The sequence below is a fragment of the Callorhinus ursinus genome, unplaced genomic scaffold (genome assembly GCF_003265705.2).
Source record: "Callorhinus ursinus isolate GAN/ISIS: 27379988/994484 unplaced genomic scaffold, GSC_fseal_2.0 scaffold21, whole genome shotgun sequence".
In the NCBI taxonomy this organism is placed as follows: Eukaryota; Metazoa; Chordata; class Mammalia; order Carnivora; family Otariidae; genus Callorhinus; species Callorhinus ursinus.
This window is the reverse complement of record NW_027397083.1, coordinates 3,411,019-3,425,233: the sequence shown is the minus strand read 5'-3', so window position 1 is coordinate 3,425,233 and position 14,215 is coordinate 3,411,019. Positions and strand designations below refer to the sequence as shown.

At 34.6% G+C, this 14,215-nt stretch overlaps 1 protein-coding gene and 1 pseudogene across 1 annotated transcript; both read left to right on the top strand.

Moving 5' to 3' along the window:
* Nucleotides 1–2,272: 2,272 nt before the first annotated feature.
* LOC112829755 (olfactory receptor 4A47-like) lies at nucleotides 2,273–3,393 on the top strand (annotated as a pseudogene).
* A 9,355-nt stretch (nucleotides 3,394–12,748) lies between these two features.
* Nucleotides 12,749–13,666, top strand: LOC112829508 (olfactory receptor 4A15-like). The gene has a single exon (XM_025879138.2). The coding sequence runs from the start codon at nucleotides 12,749–12,751 to the stop codon at nucleotides 13,664–13,666; it is 918 nt and encodes a 305-aa protein (XP_025734923.1).
* Nucleotides 13,667–14,215: the final 549 nt, after the last annotated feature.

The following is a 14,215-nucleotide window of genomic DNA, read 5'->3' as shown; positions in this document are numbered from 1 at the left end:
AGAACAAAACCTTGCAGATACATTACATTTAAATTTGTAAATATTTAAAATATGTAACCACACTACTAGGCAGAGTAAATTGAGTATTAAATAAAATGAAGGAAAAACTTACTATGACAAGTGGGGAAATAAATGATAATATAATCTCCACCAGAAAAAATGACTGGGCTGAAATTTTATTCTTGACTGGCAAAGGTCTGATAATGGCTTGAAAACTATTTTTTTCTCCATGTTATATCTTTTGGGCCTTCATTATATGATTTAGTCTGGTATTGTCTTTACATTTAGATGTACTTTCGAATTTTTATGAGAATCCCAGTGAATGCAATTAAGCAAGAATCAGTCTTGGACACTTTCCAACTCTAAGACTTAATGATAAATGTGATTAGAAGGGATGAAATGTCTACTCATATTTGACCCTGTAGGGAAGAAAATGCTATCCCTTAAACTGATAAAATTTTCAGGAGGTCCTTCATAGGCTTAAAACTTTACCTAAGAAAAAGCACGAGACTCTCTCAAAATTTCAAGTCAACTATTCTGGTCAAACCAAAACCATAGAATGAGAAGGACTAAGCAATTGAATGGCATTGTCTATTTAGAAATTAGTAGCAAAGTAGTTACTTGAGAACTATCTTCCTGGGAAATTGCTGGTGGCTAGCTATCTCCTTATGTAAGGGTAAGATTTCCTTGTCTTTTTGATAACTTTCCTAATGTGATAAACTTTGTTTTTCTGTGTGGACTATGGAATTCCTATGAAGTAATCTGCAGTGCAAATAAAAGCCAAATCTAAATAATGAGAAGACTGCATGGGAAGAATGGACAGACATGAAATAAATGAAATAAAATGTGTCCTCAAGTAATAATGCAGCCTTTTGTCCTCTTTTGTCGAACTGAATGACAGAAGAATTCAAGGTCCCTATGAATGAGTAAAAAGTATTCCTTCAGATTGTGGATATGCCTACACAAGGTAAAACTAACAGTAAATAGTGGAAACCAGGATTTGCAATTGTGTAACTATCTTTATCATGTAAAAGTTAGATCACTTTGAGATAATGCGAACACTATTTCAATTTCTAGTTTTATCACTTAGAGTGAACTTGGGAAAATTAATAAGATGTTCAGATTCTCAGTTTGTTCAACTGTGGAATGGGGATTACAGTTTCTGTTACTTAAATATGCCGTATGATTCATTAAGTTGTGAGTGAGTGATTGGAATCCACTGTACATGTTGTGAGCAGTGGAGTGATCAGATCAGAATCAGATTTAAAAAGGATCATTTGGGCTGCATCCAAACAAATTGGTGGAGGCCATAATGAAAGGGAACAGACATTGTGGGTGGCTAGTGCAGTGGGCCAGAAGAGGGAAGGGAAAGGAAGGGAGGAAGGGAAATGAGCAAGTTTGTGATCTATTTTAAAGGGGGTTAATAAGATTTTTTAAAGGTATCAATATGTGTTATGAGAGCAAGAAATGTATGGGAGGCATGGTGATATTTCCTGCCTGAGAAATGACATGGAAGGTGGTACTATTTAATGAATTGTGGAACACTATGTTTATGGTGAAAAATTAAAAACAATTACCTTTATAAGTACTGAATTGATATCCAATTGGAGATATCCAGAGTTGGAGATGTTCCATATATGAAGCTTAAAAATTAAGGGAGAGAGACAACTCTGGAGGTCTTTGAATGCATTTATTGGTTAGGAAAAGGGGGGATATCCAACCAAAGACCCTAAGAAAGAGGTCTCAGTGAAGGAAGAGACAACCCAGGGCCATGATCTTCCATTCCTACTTTGATCCACTCACTTTGAATATGTCAATTACCCTAAATGGGTCTCAAGTATTTCACTTTTGTGACTTTATAAACTGTGCACCCTTGCATGGAATGCCCTAGGCCTCTTGTTCTTCCACTTCTCCTTTAAAACTCAGGAAGGATTGCTTCCTCTGGGAAGCCTTCTTTGATTGCTGTTTGGTTGATATATTCCTACCCCTGACCTTTGCGTTGTGTGACTATCTTTATATTGGCACTTATACAGCACTTATTTATATTGGCACTTACATAGGGATTATTATGTATGCTGTCACTGAGTGTGGGAAACCATGACTTGTTCAACTCGGAAATCGCAACATCTGTGACACACACAGGTACTCCTTCCACAATCTTTTAATTGAATGAATCAATAAAAAATTAATCTTATAATGCATTTAAAGGTTTTCTCCCCTGTTTTGTAGGAAACCTGGTTCTAATATGAGAAGTCACTCCTATCCGGACTAGATGGACCCAAGAAACAATGTAACTTACTTTGTCCTCTTGGGCCTCACCCAGGATCCAAAAAGGAACAGAAGGTCCTTTTTGTTATGTTCTTGCTCTTCTATATTTTGACTGTGGTGGGCAACCTGCTCATTGTGGTGACTATAGCTGTCAGTAAGACCCTGGGCTCGCCTATGTACTTGTTGCCCACTATCTTTTATGGATGTCACTTGTTCCTCTTGCATTTGTCCCAGATTGATTTCAGACTTGTTGTTTGGGGAAAATAACATATCCTTCCATTCTTGTGTGACTCAGCTCTTTATAGATCACCTTTTTGGCGGATCTGAGGTCTTTCTTCTGCTGGGTGATGGCCTATGACCCCTATGTGGCCATCTGCAAACCCTTGCATTATTTGGTGATCATGAGGAAGTGGGTGTGTGTTGTGCTGCTGGGAGTATCCTGGGTTGGAGGTTTTCTGCATTTAGTAATTCAAGTTAGCACTATATATGGGCTCCCATTCTGTGGTCCCAATGTCATTGATCATTTTTTCTGTGACATGTACCCTTTACTGAAACTGGTCTGTACTGACACGTATGTCACTGGCCCCTTAGTTGCAGCCAATGGAGGACTGATCTGCAGTTTTGTGTATGTGCCCTTGCTCATCTCATATGGTGTCATCCTGCACTCTCTAAAGAACCTTAGTCCATAAGGGAGGTGGAAAGCCCTCCAGACCTGTGGTTCGCACATCACTGTGGTGGTCTTCTTCTTTGTTCCATGTATTTTCATGTATGCAAGACCTGCTAAGACCTTTCCTATTGACAAATCATTGAGTGTGTTTTATACAGTCATAACCTCCATGCTAAACCCACTGATCTACACTCTGAGAAATTCTGAGATTACAAAAGCTATGAAGAAGCTCTGGAGAAGAAATGTCACATGAAGTAGTAAATGAGTGCATCATCTGTCTTGAAGGAAGCAATTTAACATGAGTGCCAATCTCCTCAAATGTTAAAGTCCATTTTTCTGTAAATGCATTTATAGTCAGAGTCAATAAATAATATGCAGTGAAACAGTCAATGAAATATTTATAGAGTTACACTAATTCATAATTAATTGCTGCATTTACTTTTGTAAATTACATTTACTTCTAGTCTCATTCATACTTTTATTTCTGGTCAGTTTCTTGTCTTTTATCTTCACTCTTTTCATTGTTAAAATATTTCTTGCTATATAGACTCCTATATTTAGTTTCTTTTCATATGAAATTTTTTGTGTTAACATTTTACTTTTTAAGATATATTTGAGCATGAAGTAGATAATAATAAATATTAAAAATAGAATCCTTACAAAGTAGAAATGGTGTGGAATGAACATCCTACCTGTTCCTCACCAGAGTCTCCCTGTTCTTCTATATGCATCATTATACTAAGATTGTATTGTTTCTAAGATTGTTCAATGAATAATCTTTGCTAATAAAATCATATTTTCATGTATGTGTTTTTGCCTTTGTGTCTGTGTATAATTTTTGCATTTACTACTCAGCCTCCTGAAGATCTTTCCATATCCAGTCTATAGATGTAACTCATTCTTAGGTTCCTCCTACTGCCTAAAACTTCTTTATAAAGATGTAGTTAAATTAGTGTTTCTAGTCTTTGTCATCTTTTCCTGAATCCTTTTCTATGATAAATAGCTCTGCAGTGAAACCTTTTTGAAATTTTCTAAATATGAGTTTTTAGCAGTGCAATTGTTCGATCAATTGGTAGGTATATTTAAAATTGTTGATGTTCATAGTTATTGCCCAAATGCCGTCCACAAGTTTGTACCAAACTATGCTACTTCCCTTAGTTTGTGCACATTCTCAACAACCAGTTCTTGCTGAATATTTGTGGTGTTTGAGAATCTGAATGTTAAAGAAATTGTATTTCATTTGTTTACTTTAATTGAAATTCAATAAATATAATTGAATTTGATTCACATATTTAAAATGATTTGTATTTGTCTTTTGTGAATTATCTATTATTGAATTTTACCTGTTTTGTTTGATTGCTGATCTTCTCCGTATGAATTTTTATGATTTAATTGCGCAGTAAAGACATTATCCCTTTCACCATTGGGTAAGTATTATTTTTCTAGCCTATGATCTAGTTTGGATGTTCTTATATTGTGCAGAATATTTTTGGCCATGTAGAAATGTTTTTACATATGCATAATCAAATCTATTAATACTTTCTTTGACTTTTGTATCTTGCTCAGAAAGACTTCCCTATTTCAATGTTAAAAAATATTCTTCCACATGCTTTCCAATGTTTAATTGTTTTGTGGTTTTATATTTTATGTTAAATTTTTGATCCATCTACTGATGTAAAGACTTAATTAGGGATTAAATTTTATTTATTTTTCTAGGTGGGCATTTGTAGAGATGTATAATTATTTTTCCCCACTGCTTTGATATCCTAAGTTTGTATTCTAAAATATGGCATATGCTTGGATCAAATTCAGGACTCTGTTGTTTTCCATTTATTTATTTTTTACTCATGTGCCATTTAAGGCATAGGGTAATTACAGTTAATTTATAAGACACTTTGTATCTGATAAGCCTAGTACTCCTTACTATTCCTTATTAGAACCATGTCTATTCTTTCATATTTATGTTTGAAAATAAAATTTTAATAGGCTACTCTAGTAAAAACTATGTTTAGTTAATATTTTCTGTATGATTTGATTTAGAAAGAGTTAATATCTTTAGAGAATTGAGAATTCTTTTCCAAAAATTGGGTAGGTCTTTTCACCTAACAAGCTTTCTTTGAAGTTCATATAGACGTAAATTTGTCTTTTTGAGTAAATTTATTTTATGTTGTTTTGCAAATAGAATCTTATCTTCTACTTTCCAAGTGTCTGTTGTTTCAATGTAGAAAATCTGCCTTTTTCCACTTTTAAATAAGATATAATCTTCACAGTATATCATTCATCCTTTTTAGTCTAAGTTCTGCATGTTTTGACAAATACATATAGTTATATAACCACCATCACAGCTAATTTAAGTTTCATCACCAAAAAATAATTCCCCATGCATCACTGTAGTCCCCTTCTACCCTAGACTCTTAAGTGCTGACAAATGCTGATCCATTTCTATTCCTAGCATTCTATCTTTTCCAGAATGTCATATAAATTGAATCATACAGTATAAAATTCTTTTTTATTCTAGCTTTATTGAGGTATAATTAACTAATTGAAATTGTATATATTTAAGATGTAATATGTGATGATTTGATAAATATATTCATTGTGAAGTGGTTACCAAAATCAAGCTAATGAGAACATCGATTACCTCATATAATTTTTTTCTTTATGGTAAGATCACTTAAAATGTACTCTTAGCAAATTGCAAGTAAACAATACAGTATTATTAAGTAGAGCCCCCATGCTGTATATTAGATCCTTAGAACTTAATTCATCTTTTAAAAAAATATTTATATATTTGAGATAGCAAGCACGAGAGAGAGAGAGAGAGAGAGAGCACAAACAGGGGGTAGGGGCAGAGGGAGAAGGAGAGGGAGAAGCAGACTTCACACTGAGTAGGGAGCCCTATGTGGGGCTTGATTCCAGGACTCTGGGATTATGACCTGAGCCGAAGGCAGATGCTTAACTGACTGAGCCACTCAGGTGCCCCAGAACTTATTCATCTTATAACTGAAAGTTTGTAGTTTTTGAACATTTCCCCAACCTCCACTCCCTGGCAATCATCATTCTCTTCTCTGCATCTATGAAGTTGAATTTTTTTTGGCTTCCTCATATAAGTGAGATCATTTGCCTTTCTGTATCTGGCTTATTTCACTTAATGTCCTCCAGGTTCATCCATGTCTCAAAAAGCAGAATTTTCTTTTTTATAGCTGAATAATATTCCATTGTTTATACATGTCCCATTTCTTTGTCCATTCATCATCAGTAGACAGGTTGTTTTTGTATCTTGGCTATTGTGAATAATACTTCAATGAACATAGGGGTGCAGTTATCTCTTAAAAGTACTGATATCATTTCCTTTGGACATATACCTAGATGTAGGATTGCTGTATCATAGGATAGTTTTACTCTTAACTATTTTAGGAATTTTCATACTGTTTTTCATAGTGGTCACCCCAGTTTACCTTCCCACCAACAAGAGACAGGGTTTCAACTTTTTTACGTCCTCACCAATATGCTTCTTTTATCAGGGCATTCATTTCATTCATGAGGGCTCTGCCTTCCAAAGGCACACCTCCTAATACCATTACATCAGACATTAGGGTTTGAAAATATGAATTTTGAGGAATGCAAACAGCTCCCCAGTAGCTCAGGTCCAATTCCATTCTTTTGCTTATTAATATCCAGTTTTCCTAGCACAACAAAGTGACTTTCCTTTCTCCATAGCATGTTCTTGGCCCTCTTTTCAGAGATAAATTGACTACATATGCACGGGATTATTTCTATTCTATTCCATTGGTCTGCATACCTGTTTTTATGTCAGAATCATACTCTTTTTATTACTCTAATTTTGTAATGTATTTTGTGATGTTGCTAGCTTTGTTCTTTTTCAAGATTGTTTTGGCTATTTAGGGTCTTTTGTTGGTTCCTTATGAATTTTATTATCTTTTTTCAATGCCATTGGAGCTTTGATAGGGATTGTATTGAATCTGTAGATTACTTTGGATAGTATGGAAATTTTAACAACTTTATTCTTTCAGTCCATGAACACAGGATATCTTTCCCTTTATTCATATCTTTAATTTCTTTCATCAGTGTCATAATTTTATGGGTGCAAATCTTTTACTTCCTTGGTTAAAATTATTCCTAAGTATTTTATTCTTTTTGATGGCATTGTAAATGAGATTATTTTCTTAATCTCTTTTTTGGATAGTTTATTGTTAATACGTATAAATACAAATGGTTTTTGTATGTTGAATTTGTATTTTGCAAATTTGTTGAGTTTTTTTTTTAATTAATTCTAACAGTTTTTGGTGGAGACTTTAGGGTTATTTATATATAAGATCATGTCCACTATGTAGTATTTTAAATCTGGCTTCTTGAGCCTTATGCATTTGAGACTTATGCATATTGTGTATCAGTAGTTCATTCATTTTTATTGCTGAATACTATTCCACCCTATGGATATATGAGAGGTTTATTTATCCCTTTTTCAATCAAGAGATATTTTGATTATTTTTAGATATTTGAAATAATGAGTGAAACTACTATAAATATTCATGTATAGGTTTTTGCATGAATATAAACTCCCATTACAATTGGATAAATTCTTAGGAGTGGAAGAGATGGATTTTTATGGTAGGTGTATGATTTCATAAAACACTTTTATTTAAACTGTTTCCAAAGTATAGCATATTACTAGCAGCAAATGACATTTCTAGGTTTTCTCTATCTCTGTCAGAAATTGGTATTGTCAAGTTTTTAATTTTGCCCTTTGAGTAGGTCAGTAGTGATATCTTGTTGTAGTTTTCATTTGCATTTCCCAAATAGCTAATGATGTTGAACAATTCTCATGTGCTTTTTTGCCATTTATGTATCTTCTCTGGTGAAATGTTTGTTCAGTTCCTTTGACCATTGTATGCTGAGTTGTTTATTATTATTGAAAATTAAGAGTTCTTTATGTATTTTGAAAACAAGTACTTTATCAGATATATAATTTGCAAATATTTTCTTGCAGTCTGTGTCTTATCTTTTCATTTTGTTTAAAATATCCTTTAAAGGGCAGAATTTCAGTTATGGAGTTCAATATATCATTTTTTAATTGATTATGCTTTTATTGTTATACCTAGGCAATCTTTGCCTAATTCAAGGTCACAAAGATCTCTGATGTTCTCATTAGAGAAATTTTATAGTTTTAGGTTTAATCAATTAAATTTGGCTATTCTATTATTTTACATTTCTTTCTTAAAAAATATTTTATTTACTTATTTATTTGTGTGTGTGTGTGTGTGTGAGAGAGAGAGAGAGAGGGAGAGAGAGTACAAGCAGGGGGAGTGGCAGGCAGAGGGAGAAGCAGGCTTCCCGCTGAGCAGGGAGCCTGACGTGGGGCTTTATCCCAGGACCTTGGGATCGTGACCTGAGCCGAAGGCAGATGCTTAACCAAGTGAGCCACACAGGTATCCTGTTATTTTACCTTTATAAATAAATTTTTGAATCAACTTTTTACACACACAAGAAAACTTAGTGGGATTTTGTTGAGAGTTGCATTGAATCTATAGATCATTTTGAAGAGATTTAAAATTTTAGCAGTAATGAGCCTTCCAGTTTCTGACTGTGGTATATCTCTCCACATATTTAGTTTTCCTTTGACATTTTTCATTAGTATTTTGTAGTTTAAGTATATTACAGCATATATTTATGCATTTTATGCCTAAGGATTTCATGATTTTTATTGTTAGTTTAAATGGCACATTTAAAAATTTCAATTTCAAGTTGTTTTTTGTTAGTTTATAGATACATGATTAATTTTTTTTACCATGTATGTATCCCATGACTTTACTAAACTCACTAATTCTAGTAACTGTTTTTATAGATTCTTTGAGATTTTCTAGGCATGAAATTATTTTGTCTGTGAATAGGGTAATTTTAAGAGATTGGTCTGATTATTGTTCTTGTGGTGCTCTTGTTTCATTCTGGTGTAAGGGTTATGCTGGATGCATAAAATTAGTCAGGGAGTATTTTAATTTCCCCTTTTTTCTGAACATGTTTATGTAAGATTGGTACTATGTTTTGATTAATTTTTATATGGAATCATTGATAAAGGTGTATGGGAAGGAAATTTTTGTTTTGGAGGAAGGATTTTAAAGAATTTATTTATTTAACAGTATTAGATTATTCCAGTTTAAAAATATTATGATTATTTTTTAAGTAATCTCTACACCTAACATGAAGCTTGGACTCATGACCCCGGGACCAAGAGTCACATTCTCCACTGACTGAGCCAGCCAGGCACCCCAGATTATTCCAGTTTTTAATTAATTTTCTGTGTCTCTTTAGAAGGCTGTATCTTTCGGAACAGAGCTCCACTTTCTTAGATGGCATGTATGCCACCATAAATTCATTTATGATGCTCTTTTATTATCATCTTCAGGTCGGTAGAATGGAGTGATGGAGCTCTCTTCATTCTTAATTCTTATCCTTTGTTCTTTCTCTTAGTTTTTCTTAATACATTTTGCTAGGAACTTATCAGTTTTATGAATCTTTGAAAGAACCACTTTCTGGATTTACATATTTTCTCTATTCTATTTTGTATTCCAATTTCTATTCAATTAGTTTCTCTTTCCATGATTTCTGTCTTTTATTTAATATTTCCATTCTACAATGTTCTGTTAGGGTTTATTTTGTTTTTCCTCTGCTAATGTTCTTAGGATGGAGGCTTACTTCATTTCATGTCATGTCTCTTGGTTCCTAATACTTCTATTTACAGCTATACATTTCTTTCTAAGCACTCCTTTAACTGCACCCAGTACACACACACACACACACACATCCCTTTCATTATCTTTCTGTTGAAACTTTATTTTAAAAACTATTCACTGGGATGTCTGGGTGGCTCAGTTGGTTAAGCATCTGCTTTTGGCTCAGGTCATGATCTCAGGGTCCTGGGATCTAGTCCCTCATTGGGCTCCTTGCTCAGCAGGGAGCCACTTCTCCCTCTGCCTGCCATTCCCCCTGCTGCGCACTCTCTCTCTGACAAATAAATAAATAAAATCTTTAAAAAATAAAAATAAATAAAAACTGTTCACTGATATTTCTTCTTTAATCCATGGTAATTTGAATTTATGTTATTTAATTTGTAAATAATTGGGAAACACATATTTATGTTGAATTTCATTATATATATTCTGTATGATTTAAGTCCTTTGAAATGCTTTGCAACTTGTTTTCTGGCCAAGTGTAGTGTCTATTTCGGTGAATGTTCTCTGAGCACTCTGAGGTAAGTGGAATCCTCCCATAGTATTTTCTCCCTCCCCACTCCCATACTAACACAGGTTCTATCAACTTGCCTGTGTGCCCCTATGTGACAAACTTAAGACTCTTCTCGTTAGGGGAGAATCTTGCCTTATCTACATTTGAGACAATGTTTAAATGGATTGTATGAAATTTGCTTTCATGATGTTCTGGAAGTCAGTTCAGGTGTCCGTGTGCAAAGACATTGTTTAAACCTAACTGAAATAGCTTTACCTATTTTGAAAGCCATGCTTGAAAGAAGGGAGTTTTTACATATTTTATTTCTGTCCACACTGGACAATTCTCTTTTGGTGATTCACTCTCAAGTTTTTCTTTGGGGATTCCATGTCCTCCCCTCTAACCCCCAGAAGACATGTTTCTTCAAGTTCTGTTGTACAGTGATTTTCCTGGTGGCATCTCTGGAGATGCAGGTCTACCCTCAAAATTATGATGAAGGTCCCAGTGAATTTAATTAGGGAAGACTCACTCTTGGAGATGTACCACTTGAATGACTCAACAATCTGTGTCATATTTCAAATGCAGATTAAATGTTTACACACTTTGTCTTGATCTAGGAGAGTGTTGGGATCAGTGTTCAATGACTGGTGTGAGGAATTGAAATGAAGGACTCAGAACATAATGAAGTATGTACCTGAAATTATTCTCCATACAGGGAATCCAATGTTTAACTATGCTTTGTGAAGACAGACCAGTAAAACTGACCACATAACCACGTAAACTTTTTTAACAATTCCCAACTTTCTCTCCCACAAAATCTTTTTAAAGATTTTTTAAATTTATTTGAGAGAGAGAGAGAGAGAGAGAGAGAGAGAGAGAATAAGTGCATGAGCAGGGGGAAGGGGCAGAGGCAGAGGGAGAATCAAAATCCCTCCCCTCTGAGCCAGGAGCCCTATGCAGCACTTGATCCCAGGACCCTGGGATCATGACCCGAGCCAAAGGCAGACACCTAACTGACCGAGCCACCCAGGTGCCCAGTTGACCTTTTCCTTTTTTTTTTTTAACCTCAAAATGCTGGTTTAACATTCATTTGTTATTGTGACAAATTCTGCCATCAATGAAGATTTTGGGTCTCTTTGTTCACAGCCAATATTCAGACTTGTTTAGATTACCAGACATTTGTACTCATTTTGAAAATCCCAGCAATTTAAGAGGTAACCTTTTTCTGAAAGACTGAAATGAATACAACCTTCTGCAAACATGGAAAGCATTGTTCACATGGAAACAGTTCAAGGTCCAGTGATGGTGCATGTGTTTTCTTGGTCTGTGTGCAGAGAGATGGCATCAGCGCACAAAAGAGAAAGGAGAAGGGAATGCAACCCTGGATTGAATGGTGTTTCAGCATGCAGGTAACCCAGGAAGTGTAATCAGATGTAAGATTCCAAGATAGGCTTTACATTTTACATGTTGGTGGTGCTGGAATTCAGTCTTTTAAAAGTTCTCCTGCGTGAATCTGATAATCAGCCATATTAGGGATTCTTTATGGTTACTAGAATATATGGGAATTAGCTCAGTTCTGTAATACTCATTTTGGCTATTTTCATATATAAAGATACAGATAAATATACTTTCTCTAACATCAGTGTTTTTAGAAACTAGTTTCAGGTTTAGGGATATTTTAATGGGCTAGATACTTCTAACTTTACAGATGGTTTCAATTGATATGTTCTCTGAGCATTGTTTGCTGATCTGTGAAAGTTTAGAGGATGGTGTAGCATCCGCAGACTTGAATGAATGATTTTGAAGAATCCAGGTCACACTTTCCTAAGCAATCTGTTAATTCGGTTCCTATGTTTCTGTTCACAGGTGAGTTTCAGTATCATAGCATATGTGTTTTGGCCACTTTTTAATTGCTTATTTATATGATTTACTCACATTGCCATCGGTTCATTTATCTTTTATTTAATTGCTTAGAGCTCTGTGTCTATTTTGATATTAACTCTGTGTATGTCCTGTGAAATGCAAATCTTTTCCCCCATTTACTTTTATCTATTGATGTTATGATATCTTTTTTAAATCCTTAAGATGTTTTGAAATTGTGAAATATATCAATTTGGGATTTCACTTATTAGTTAAGAGGATTCTATTCTAGAAGTTAGAAAGTCATCTCTTTTATTAACTGGGAAGTAAATATAAATCTTGTTTTAGGTTTCCATTAACTGTAATCCATTTAAAAATTTTTGTATGAGGAATTCGCCATATGTATAATTTTACTAGCTTCCATATGGAAAATTGGTTGTAGCAACCCATTTACTTAATAATGTTTCCTTTTCACACATGCCTCTAATGACTTGTATCTCCATTAGTCTGCAAGATTGCTGAGGTTAGGGAGCATGTTTTAATCAGCCTGTATTCTTGTAATTTCTAAAAGAATTTGAACATAAGAAACTATAATGCCTATTAGGTAAATGAATAAACAGATTATTTTAGATTTCAGGAAGACACCAGTAATCATTATATTTATAGCTAATTTTGTCTTGAACTGTGAAATAAGGACATGCAAAAGGACATATGGAACACAGAAACAATGTGACTGAGTTTGTCCTCTTGGGGCTCACCCAGAGCCTCCAAGGTCAGAAAATATTATTTGTTGTGTTCTTGATCATCTACATTGTGACAATGGTGGGCAACTTACTCATTGTGGTGACTGTAGTGGTCAGCCCAACCCTGGATGCCCCTATGTATTTCTTTCTTGGTTACTTATCATTTTTGGATGCTGTTTATTCAACTACGGTTACTCCCAATATGATTATAGACTTACTCTATGAGGAGAAAACCATTTCCTTCCAAGCTTGCATGTCCCAGCTCTTTATAGGGCACTTATTTGGTGGTGCTGAGATTTTACTTCTGGTGGTCATGGCCTATGACCGCTACGTGGCCATCTGCAAACCCTTGCATTATTTGACGATCATGAATCAACGGGTATGTGTTCTGTTGCTGCTGTTGGCCTGGTTTGGAGGTTTTTTGCATGCTGTAGTTCAACTTCTCTTTGTTTACAACCTTCCCTTCTGTGGTCCCAATGTCATCGACCACTTCATCTGTGACATGTACCCATTATTAAAACTTGCCTGCACTGACACCTACGTTATTGGCCTCACTGTGGTTGCCAATGATGGGGCAATCTGTGTGGTCATCTTTACAGTCTTACTCATTTCCTATGGGGTTATTCTGCACTCCTTGAAGACCCATAGTCAGGAAGGGAGGCGCAAAGCCTTATCCACCTGTGGCTCTCACATTACAGTGGTGGTCCTCTTCTTTGTCCCCTGCATTTTTATGTATGTGAGACCTCCTTCTACCTTACCCATTGATAAATCCTTGACTGTATTTTACACAGTTATCACCCCTATGTTAAACCCTCTAATCTATACTCTGAGAAACGGAGAGATGAAAAATGCCATGAAAAAGCTGTGGACAAGAAGAAGAAAATGAGGCCGAAGAGAAATGTGTCACCTTTTTTCAATGAAGAGTTGCTCCATCCAGGAAAGGATTATGTATTTGTAATGAATTTCTCCTCAGATTTAATGAACTTGCGTATGAAGAAAGCATTTAAGATGTAAATACTTCTAACGATCACAAAAGATTTCTAAGATTTTCGTAAATTTTTAGGACAATAGATGTGTAGCTTTTGGGCATAAAATGTCTTTGTTGAAACTATAGATTTATTTTTTATATGATGAGTTATGCTATAGTCAATACTGGACCTTTATTTCATTAGTGGACAATTTTCACATGCTTTTCTTTTACAAAATTGTTCTTTTTCAGAATTAATAGTGCTCATTACATATTTCAGAGAGAGAAGTTAAGAAATGGGACATAAACGCTTGGTTCACTCCTCCCATACAAAGTCAACTCATTTGATACTTGAAGTATATATCTTATTTGTGTATCTGCAAGATATTTAAATATATAATTTTATTCACAGTGCTAAGCACAAAAGATTGAAAAGGAATGCTGCTTCCATGTTATAATATTAATCAT

What these genes read in the sequence shown, in the direction of transcription:
- LOC112829508 (XM_025879138.2), top strand. Translation starts at nt 12,749, where the DNA reads ATGGAACACAGAAACAATGTGACTGAGTTTGTCCTCTTGGGGCTCACC.